The sequence below is a fragment of the Pezoporus occidentalis genome, unplaced genomic scaffold (assembly GCF_034315485.1).
Source record: "Pezoporus occidentalis ecotype Australia unplaced genomic scaffold, CSIRO_AGI_Poc_V1 ctg97, whole genome shotgun sequence".
NCBI classification, from domain to species: domain Eukaryota; kingdom Metazoa; phylum Chordata; class Aves; order Psittaciformes; family Psittacidae; genus Pezoporus; species Pezoporus occidentalis.
In genome coordinates, this window is record NW_026916336.1 from 2,275,005 (window position 1) to 2,285,586 (window position 10,582).

The 10,582-nt window shown below is 54.2% G+C and overlaps 1 protein-coding gene and 1 non-coding gene across 2 annotated transcripts; one reads left to right on the forward strand and one right to left on the reverse strand.

The window, feature by feature from the left end:
• Positions 1 to 456: 456 nt before the first annotated feature.
• Positions 457 to 7,096, forward strand: AIRE (autoimmune regulator). The gene is made up of 12 exons (XM_062606437.1): positions 457 to 2,695; positions 2,775 to 2,949; positions 3,039 to 3,185; positions 3,260 to 3,331; positions 3,423 to 3,536; positions 3,640 to 3,764; positions 3,930 to 4,007; positions 4,316 to 4,431; positions 4,505 to 4,714; positions 4,819 to 4,915; positions 6,130 to 6,198; positions 6,348 to 7,096. The coding sequence occupies exons 1-12, from the start codon at positions 2,555 to 2,557 to the stop codon at positions 6,426 to 6,428; spliced, it is 1,425 nt and encodes a 474-aa protein (XP_062462421.1). The 5' UTR covers positions 457 to 2,554; the 3' UTR covers positions 6,429 to 7,096.
• Positions 7,097 to 7,348: 252 nt separating this feature from the next.
• LOC134157560 (5S ribosomal RNA) lies at positions 7,349 to 7,467 on the reverse strand. Its single transcript, XR_009962367.1, has one exon. It is a non-coding gene; the product is annotated as a 5S ribosomal RNA (ribosomal RNA).
• Positions 7,468 to 10,582: the final 3,115 nt, after the last annotated feature.

The window sequence follows — 10,582 nt, forward strand, 5'->3', positions numbered from 1 at the left end:
TAAAGGGGGAGAAAAGAGGAAACTGAAGCTAAAATAAACCACCTCTACTCCAGCTCTCCCTCCCAGGCTCTTGCAGGAGCTGCAGCTGGACCTGCTCTCAGCTGGACTGCATGGGGCAGCAGGAGGGGAGCTGCTAGAAATGGGAGTCTAGGATTTGAGGCCTACCTAGAGCCCTTTTGTACCAACAGTGCTGGAGCCTGGAGCAGCCAAAGGTAAGGGCAGAGGGATGAAACCTCTGAGCATCGTGGCAGCATTTCACCCAGTGTGCTTGAGGTATGGAGAGATCGGTATCGGGGAGCAAGGGGCCTAACTTCCTGGCATGATCCCAGGGAAGGGTTTCCCACTTCTGTCTGGTTCAGGGACCTGTTGTATGAGATGAGCACTGGGCAAGTGGTGTCCAAAGACCAAAAGTGCACCGTGAGACCTTGACCTGGAAAGGAAATGGGAAAGAGACATGCTCTAAAGGGCCCATTTGCTTCAACAGCTTTTCGCAGGAGGAGGGAATCAGTGTGCATTCCAGGGCTACATATGTTTTTGCTGGGCACCGAGTTGCTGATTTAACTGGGTGTGGAGAAACACCTTCAGCCTTCACAGATTTTAGCTCAGATTGAGCTGACCTAGCTTGAACCTTTTCCTCTGATTTCTGCAAGGGGAGCAACAGAAAAGCTGAAAGCATGACCAGGCTCCTCTGTGCCCCAACCTTGGGCCCTTGCAGCTAGGCAGGGCTCATGCCAGCCCCAGGGAGGGCTTTACACCCCTCTGCAAGTAAAAGCTGGCTTTTCATGGCCCTTACAAGTACCTTCCAGCTGCCAAGGTGTGCTCTAAGCAAGGACATATAGAAATACCCACCTGAATACACCAGAATGTACATGCCTCTTAACATGGCACCTGGCAGCTGCTGCTCCACCTCCTGTGCAGCATTTCAGAAAGGGGAAGGAACACAAAAATAGCAACCCAAAATGCAAATCAGTACACTGCTGAGCAGTGTGGATGTGGAAAACAATCTGCTGTGATTCAGGGCACAGATCCAGTCAAAATGCTGGAATTTAACACAAGTCTGAGCCCAGTGCTGTGGGCTCATGGCTCACAGCTGCATTGGGCAGCACCTGATCTCGAAGGAGCTGCCCTAACTGCGGGTGGGTGGACCTTGGGAGGGGACAACCATCAGCTGGCCTACAGCAAGCACCAGGGTCTTGTCCTAGAGGCATGGGACAGCTTAACAGGGTCATGGTGACACATTTTGGCCCTGCAGGTGGAACACTGGGGAAAATGGTTTTCCTGGGAAGGATGGAACAGACTTGTGAGAATGTGTCATTGATGGGCTTGTGCTCAGTGCCTGTGGCTTGGCTGCAGGGAGCTTCAGCTCCCATTTCTCCTGACTCCTGTGTTTTGGGGGGTAAAGGGGTGCATCAGGCAGTGGCAAAGCCATCCCTGCCACAGCAGAACTGGGAACTAAAATTCCTGTGTGGGGCATGGGAACCTAGAAGGTCGCCTGCCTGAGCCCAATCTCATTTCTCCCAGTGCCTCTGTGGGAAGAGTCACCCCAAATGCTGAAAGGAGCTTCAGGGTGGGTGTTTCCATGGTGAACACATTAATTTATTAAGCAGATGTGTATGAGGGTATTTCCTGCTCTCACAGAAGATGATGTCTTGTTATTCCCAAGTTTCTGAACAGCAGCCACTTCCTTCTGGCACAGCTTTGGAGCCAGCAGATACCACAGTTGGGATAGGAGCTTTGGAGCTTTCTCTTTCCTGGACATGTGCTAACAGAGCAGCCAGTCCCAGACTTTTCTATGCCCAGTGCTCCCAAGGAGCCAGTTCGCACCAGTTCCAAGGTTTTTACAATTGTGTATATGCAGTGAAATCACTTTATTGCCCAATTTCCGGGAGTGGGGGTTTAGGAGCTGCAAGCAGCACCTGCCCAGGTAATCCCTGGCCTTGTTTGTGGCACTGGCAGGCTGGAAGGCAGTGATGCCACGCTTCAGGCAGGCTGTTTGCTTGCTCAGCGTTCCTGATTGTACCTGATCACACATTTGGTGTCAGTGCTTTCCTATTGGTGGTTTGCAGGCAGCCAGAGCAAATATTCCCATTTTCCCCTGCTGTCAGGGCATTGCTTCCCACGTGCTCTGGGGCTGAGTTTCTGGATGAGAGAAGCAGGTCCTGCGGAAAGTCCAGAAATTTTGGGGCAATGCCTGGCCAGCCACAGGGACAAGAGAGGCAGGAGCCCCTGTGCCAGCACCCCTGCTCTCCCTGGCCATGCAGGGGTGGTCATTGCAGTGTTGGCTGTCCTTCACGCTAACACCACTCTTAATGCCCTGAGCTGAGGGGCAGCCGGAGCCCAAATCCCAGTGCTGGGGGTGGAGCAGTGCCATGGGGGTAAGCCCAACCATGCCAACGGTGAGCTGGTGTCGAGAGGAACAATCTCAGGTTACATGGCCTCATACAGAAATGAGTGGGTCTGCGGGAGCCTGATAAGATTTCCACTGTTGGTGGCCAGGGCATATTAAAGGGGAGTGTCGGGGCAGGCTGCTCATCCCCGGCAGCCTCCCTGCAGCATGGCAGTGCCGGGCGGCGAGGGGGACCTGCGGCGCCTGCTGAAGCTGCACCGCACCGAGATTGCCATGGCAGTGGATGACATCTTCCCTCTGCTGCACGGCTTGGCTGACCACGATGTTGTCCCGGAGCACATCTTCAAGGTGAGACTGCAGGGTGGGAGAGGATGGCCACGCCGTGGGGCTGGCTGATGACAGCGACAGGCTGTGATGGCACCGGTAGGAGACGTTGAGCCGGACGGAGCGGGAGGGTTCCCACCGTGCCTTCCATGCACTGCTCACCTGGCTGCTGGGCCAAGACGCTGCTGCTGTCCGGGACTTCTGGGAAGTGCTCTTCAAGGACTACAACCTGGAGCGCTACACACGGCTTCGGCCCCTCCGTGGTGCCTTCCCCAGAGGTAGCAGGAGGGCATCCCTGGCTCCCCTCCCAGCTCTGCTGGCAGGCAGGGGTGACACCCAGGCCTGGCTGTGCCTGTCCCCTTCACAGAGGTGGAGCTGGGGCGCCAGCACCGTGGCAGGCGTCTCTCCCCCAGCCCCATAGCACCGCACAGACCCCAAGGCAAGAGGAGAGCCCCTGAGGAGCGGGATGGAGCCCGAGCCGTGCAGCTCTCCCCGCGGCACACCGCCAGCCCTGGTATGGAGACACAGAGTGGGATGGAGATGTGCCGGGGGGATCCCTGAGGTGCAGTGTTCCCTGATGCCCTGCAGGGCCTCTGGTGAAGTTGAGGACTGTGAAGAAGCCAGAGGGTGTGGATGCCCCTCGCGCCCCTCGTGGCGGTGGTGAGTGCCTAACCCCGATGGGGCAGTGTCTGCCCGGGCACTGTTTGCCTGCAGTTGATGCCTACTCCACTAAGCCAATCCCTGCTTGCAGCCCTTCAGGCAGCGGCCACCTCTGTGCAGAGAGCAGTGGCTGTGGCAAGCAGTGAGGTGCCTGTCACTCAAGGGGCCATCGAGGGCATCCTCATCAAGCACACACTGGAACCAGGTAGCACCAGCTAACATCCCACCCAGTTTAGCCCCCCAAAGCCAGAAGCTGCCCCCAGTAGGAGGGGTGGGAGTAAGGGCACTGCTGTTGGCCTCTCTTGCAGGCAGCTCCAAGGTGGGCAGCAAAGCTGGGGACGAGCTGCATGCTGCAGCCACCTGTGAGGAGCCGGGTGCCAGGAGCAGAAGCCGCAGCCTGAGGCCCCCTGCCCGGCCCAAGGCATCCCAAAGTGTAAAGACCCCACCACCACCTGCTTCCCCCCTGCCACTTCTGCAGCTACCCAAGGCTGTGGCAGGGAACTGTCCCTGCCTGGCAGCATGACCATGGCCTGGGGGTGTCCTCCATGCCAGGCTGTCCCAGCAGCTCCCCCAAAACCCTTGCTTGTCTTTCCTGCAGAGTGGGGAGCCCCAAATGCACCCCCGGGACCAGCTGCTGACACCCACTGTGCACAGCCAGGACCCTGTGCCACACCAGGTGAGCCCCTGTGCATCCCTGAGAGGCACCTGGTGAAACAGGGACCACTGGAGTGTTCCTTGCATGTCCCTTTGCTCAGCTGAGCACAGGCAACCTGGGGCTTAGCTGTCAGCTGTCACAAGGCTACAGCTCCCCAGAAACAGGCAATTCCCACCCTGACTGCAGTTGGTGCGCTTGGTGCAGGGCGGGTGATGCAAGGGGAAAGAGTGATGGGGATAACAGGCTCTGGGGTCCCTTGGCAGCATGAGCCCCAGCACTGCTGCAGCCTGCTGGCTGGTGGTGACCCCCTGCCCGCTCCCCTGGGGCAGGAGAACGAGGACGAGTGTGCGGTGTGCGGTGACGGTGGTGAGCTCATCTGCTGCGATGGCTGCCCCAGGGCCTTCCACCTCGCCTGCCTGGTACCCCCACTGCCCCGCGTCCCCAGGTGAGCCCCAGGGTGCCATCAGGAACCCGGTGCCCCCCCAGCTGTCCCTCACCACCTGGCTTCGGCTGTGCAGTGGGACATGGCAGTGTGGCTCCTGTGTGGCGACAGCGGCTGAGTCAAGCGGGCTGCAGGAGGCGAATGCAGCTGTGGAGAGAGCCCTGGACACCCTGGGGGAGGAGGCATGTGGACCCCAGGGCAACGGAGGTGATGGCAGTGTCTGCAGCCGCTGCTTCACCCAGATCCCTGCACCCCGACACTGCTCTGCACCCAGCAGGGACCCCAGGTGAGTCTTCTGTCATCATCCCCCACATCCTAGCCTTAAATCCCCCCCATGGCTGGGAAGGGGGAGGCTACGCTGATGGTCTCTGTCACCCCTCATGGTTGTAGGAGGCTGCTGCTATGCCCGTCCTGCGTGACCACCCCAGACACAGGCAGGCTGGAGAGCACCACAGTGGCCAGCAACCACCCACTACAGGCAGCAAAGGTTGGTACCACCAGCAAGCAGCCCCATGGAGGGAAACAGGCTGGGTGAGGCAGCAGTGGTGGGTACAAAGGGAATGATAAGGCTGAGGAATGTTATCTCAGGCTGGGTGAGGGACTGGCTGAGTGTTACTGGAGGCAAGTTAGTGAATGGGAGAACTGGCTATCCTTCATTTGGAGAAGGCTGAGGTTCTCAATGACTTCTTTGTCTCAGTCTTCACTGGCAAGAGCTCTAGCCACGCTGCTCAAGTCCTGTGAGGTGGGCCAATGCCAGCCTTATGAAATTTACCCATGACAAGTGCTAGGTCCTACATCTGGGTCAGAGCAACCCCAGGCACAGCTACAGGTTGAGCAGAGAAGAGATTCAGAGCAGCCCTAAGGAGAAGGACTTGGGGGTGCTGGTCAATGAGAAACTTAACATGAGTGGCCTTCAGTATGCGCTCACAGCCCAGAAAGCCAACCGTATCCTGGGCCGCATCAAAACGAGCGTGACCAGCAGGTCAAAGGAGGTGATCCTGCCCCTCTGCTCTGCTCTTGTGAGACCTCACTTGGAGTATTGTGTGCAGTTCTGGTGTCCTCAACATAAAAAGAACATGGAACTGTTGGAACAAGTCCAGAGAAGGGCCACGAGGATGATCAGGGGACTGGAGCACCTCCCATATGAAGACAGGCTGAGGAAGTTGGGGCTGTTCAGCCTGGAGAAGAGAAGGCTGCGTGGAGACCTCATAGCAGCCTTCCAGTATCTGAAGGGGGCTATACGGATGCTGAGGAGGGACTCTTCATTAGGGACTGTAGTGACAGGACAAGGGGTAACGGGTTAAAACTTAGGGGAAGTTTAGATCGGTTATTAAGGAAAAAGTTCTTTACTGTGATGGTGGTGAGGCACTGGAATGTGTTGCCCAAGAAGTTGTGAATGCTCCATCCCTGGCAGTGTTCAAGATCAGGTCGAACAGCACCTTGGGTGACATGGTCTAGGCTGAAGCACCCCTGCCCATTTCAGGGGGATTGGAACTAGATAATCTTACAGTCCTCTCAAACCCTAACCATTCTATGAAGCTGTATTGGGGAGGGATGTGAGGGGGGGTAGGGGGCTACAGACATGGAGCATGATATGAGGCTGCACCAGGTGACAGATTTAACCCGGTCAACCAGCCTTGACCCAAGGGCTGCAGGCAGAGGGCAGGCAGGAAAGCTGACAGGACGTGTCTCCTCCTGCAGGCAGAGGATGGCTCCCTCGGCAGTGACCCTGTGCCGAGCAGGGATGAGCTTGACGCCCTCCTGGGTGAGGTATGGCACCACAGACAGCAACAGGCATAGTCCATTCAGGGGACTATGTCTCCAGTGTGACCTACAGGATGACGTTAGGCAGGGGGTGAGGTAGAGATAGCCAGGACAGACAAGGCTGCAAGGAGAATGACCTTGGGGCTGTCCTGCAGGGCGCCTGGGACGGGATCCTGCAGTGGGCATTCCAGAGCATGGCACGGCCCCTTGCAGACACCCATGGGCTCTTCACCTAGTGCCTGCTGCCCTGAAGGCAGCTCCCACAGCACAGGCTGTGGAACGGCATTGCTGCGGGAACTGTAGAAGCATGATGGCACCCCTGAAAACAGGTAACAGCATCAGGCACTGCGACCATTGAGCCAGTGCTCCAACCACGGAGACAAGTACAGAAATGCGGGTACAGCTAACGACTCTAGGTAAAGTGTGGACAGGATAAATAAGCATCATGATCAGAGAATATACAACAAGGGAAATTTATTTTAAAACTATACAGAATATTTTAAGCTTAGGTGAAAAAAGCTCCAAAAGTACTTAAAAGACTGAACAGCAGAGAAAAACAAAACACCATCAAAAATTAAATCCCACCTGTCCATCATCAGCACAAAACAAAGGCCAATCAAAGAGCAAGAAGCCACATAACCAAGGAAGAATTCCCATCGAAGTACACCATGATCTCTACCACCCCCTACAACAGCTGCATGGGACCACCCCACAGACCTGCCCCTATGCAACACCCTACAGAACTGGCTCCCACTAACATCCAAATCAATACTCATTGATTTCTGAAAAATCTATTTTCCAATAATCTCCTGGTTCCATTCCTGATTTCAGTGTTCCCTTTTGAACCTTTTTCATTACAACTGGATGGTTTTTCAAACCTGTTCCATGTTTTGTGGTTGTCATTTTCGCTATTTCTAGCATTTTTACTGATCCTCTGTGTTTCTTTCAAAGTGCCACTAATGCTGCTGCTCCCCAGCGACATTCTTTCTGGTTTGTCTGTATTATTTCCCTCCAAGTGGTGGGATTACTGCTTGGCCTTATCAGCCCCCCAGCAACACGGCACGGGCGCTCCCCGCGGACCTGCACCTCCGCAATATCCCAGCAAGAAAAAAAATGGGGCCGCCATGGCTCGCAGGGTCCGCTATGGGCTGGCAAAAGCCTACAGCACCCGGGATTCCCAGGCGGTCTCCCATCCAAGTACTAACCGAGCCCGACCCTGCTTAGCTTCCGAGATCAGACGAGATCGGGCGTTTTCAGGGTGGTGTGGCCGTAGGCAGCCTCTCCCCTGCCACCACCGCTCTCGGCGCTCACGCACACGCTGCCGACCCGCACTCAGACCCAGCCCCCAGAACTGGCACCCTTATGATGCACTCATGCCCTGCTGGCACTCCTTGTAGAGGAACACGAGCTACCCCAGCCACATACTCCTTCTCTGTATATGCACTCGGCTAAAGGCTGGGTACAAGAAAAGATGACTTAGCTCTCCTCTGTTGTGTACAAGTGCACAACGTGCTCTTGCCCAGCACTGTGGATCTTTGTTTTCACTTATGAATTGTACCAGCCTGGCAGGGAAGCATGTTCGCCTGCTTCAGGTGATGATACAAGGCACAATGCAGAAGCATCAGGCTTCAGTTTGGAGTAGGTAATTTGTGTGCATGGCCATAGATATCTCAGATCCTAGCAAATGCTCCAGAAACAATATGCCTCAGGGATGGAAATGGCTTCATGTGTTTGTAGGAGAAGTGGAAGTGGGAAAGAGCTTGTGAAGGTGTGAACATATCACCCGATGGCCTGAGAAGGGGACTACCTGCAATATACTCAGCATGGCATCGCCTGGACCTAATGAGCTTAAATGATGGGAGCAAGATGGGACCTGGCTGGCTTTGTGCCTCTCTCCAGGTGAGAAGGAGCCACAGATCAGTCTTTGCTTTGGAGGGCAGAGCATGCAAGGAAGTGGGTGTGCTTGTTTCTAGCTTGTTTTTAAAATGCAGATGAAGGAAAACAAGTAAGTGGTCCTCTCTGCTCTGTAAGCAAATAGGTTCTCCTTCTGACCTGAGCTCAATGAGCTGCTTAGCAGCATTGTTTTGTGAAAAGCATGGAAAATGGGTTCAGTGCACAAGGTTGATCGGTCATCCTGTAACACAGGGAGGTCTGGTGTCTCCTGGAGTTGGTGATGTACAGCTCATGTCATGCACAACTTGTCTGCTGTTCTAGAGGTGGATATGGAAGGCTTCTTGCAGGGGATGGGGCTACAGGGTTGTAACCGCAGCACCCTCACACACTGAAAAAGGAAGGAGCCCTCATAGGGGCCAGCTTTTACACCATCCTTCATTCGAGTCCTGTGAAATGCTTTCTCTCTGTAGATACATGGCCCTTGCTGGTCCTTACCCTCCAGGATGTCATCTCTTACCTTGCAGCTTCCTGTGTGGTGAAAGGAGAATTTCACATCAATTGCATCTTTTGACAGCAGGTCAGGCTTGAAGCTTAGCACTGCCATTAACTTATGCTCAGTGTACAATGGACAGACTAACCTGGGGGGAAATTTAAGCAATGAGAATCTGGAAAAGCAAGCAAACAACCGATCAAGGTGTGCTTTGGCAAGATAACACAGGTGTTTGCAGAGGCAGAATGGAAGGTGAGCAGGGAAAAATTGCCCTCAGCAATGGGCTGGAAAAGTGTGTCTCCAGTGCAACTTGTTCTGAGTAACTCGGAAAGTGAGAGAAGGGGAGGAGCAGAGGGAGTGGGCTGAGAGTGGTTTGGAGTGAGTAACTTCTGGCAGAAAGTAGATCTCTTTAAACAGAAACAAGTATTTCCCCAAGCCCAGTGAGCTTGGCTTGTCCCCATGCCAGCCCTGAGTGTGCTGCTGGTTTGGAAGGTCAGTGTACATTGAAAACTGTGCTTCTGGGGACAGAAGCAGCTGAGAATATCTTTATTTATATTCAGGCAAGAATCTTGCAGTGTTTATCCTGCCTGTCCCTGGCATCCTTTACAAAAACAGCAGCAAGGCACTTCTGTAAGCCAACACCATTTCCAACCTGTGACAAGCCCCTTCTCAGTAGATGCTGCTGGCTGTCCCGCATGTCGGAAGAAGTGAACAAATTTAGCATGGGGGTGTGTACTTTACAGTTTCAAGGAGCTCTAAAACCTCGTGGGGGTCTGTGGAAAGTGGTTTGTTGAAATACACCAACAGGAGCTTTCGAAATCTCTGCCTTGATTGGTTGCTCTATAAACACAGCGGAAGTTATCTGTGCCCTGAGAAGGTAGATTTAGGGGGGCTCATGGGGTCACAGCTGTCAGCATATGGAAGAGAAGATGACACTTCTCAGTGGTGTGAATAGGCATGGTGAAGGAGGACAGATGGCACATTGGTTCTGCTGTACCAGCAGTCCTCCTCTGCCCGTGTGCTCCAGCTGACCACTATGGCTGTGCCTCCCACATGGCTCTGGGCTGAACAGAGGGATGAGCTTCTACCCCCCTCAGCACAGGGGAGAGAAAAGTGGTTGGCAGGGGTATTAATCCTTCCACGTGGTACCCCATTGTATCAGTGCAAGAGAACCTCAGAAGGAGGGTCCTTGTAGCGGGGTGATTAAATCACCACAGAGTCACAGAATTGTTTGGGTTGGAAGGGACCTTAAAGCTCATCCAGTTCCAACCCCCTGCCATGGGCAGGGACACCTTCCACTAGAGCAGGTTGCTCCAAGCCCCATCCAACCTGGCCTTGAACACTGCCAGGGATGGGGCAGCCACAGCTTCTCTGAGCAACTTGTGCCAGCGCCTCAGCACCTTCACAGGGAAGAGATTCTTCTCAATGTCTAATGTAAATCCCTTCTCTGTCAGGTTAAAGCCATTCCCCCTTGTCCTGTCACTACTGTCAAAAGCCCCTCTCCAGGTTTCTTGTAACACTTTTAGGCACTGGGAGCTGCTCTAAGGTCTCCTCAGAGCCTTCTTTTCTCCAGGCTGAACCAGCCCAGCTCTCTCAGTTTGTCTCCATAGGGGAAAATGGCATTTGCTTTGTCACAAGACAGGGAAATCTTGTGAGTCACTAAGTCAGTATCTGAAGGGCTTTGGCACATGAGCCTGTTTTGCAGCTGGGGTTATCAATGAAAAAGACAAGCGGATGTTCCCATATTGTTGTTGCACATCACCCAAGGACAGAACTGAAGTCTGACCTAGGGAGCTGCTCATTAGAAGCTGACTGTTAAGGAAGCTGTAGTGTCGCTTGCCTGGATCTCACAGTTACCTTGTAAATAAACCTCTGCCCTGGCAGATGGGTCAGACCTGACCTCCCAGTTGGAAGGCTTGGGCCCCTTCATTGAGTTGCACCCGTTTTAGATTAAAACACAGCCTTGCAGAGCATATTAGTTTCTGTAGCCACTTCACTCTTCTGGTC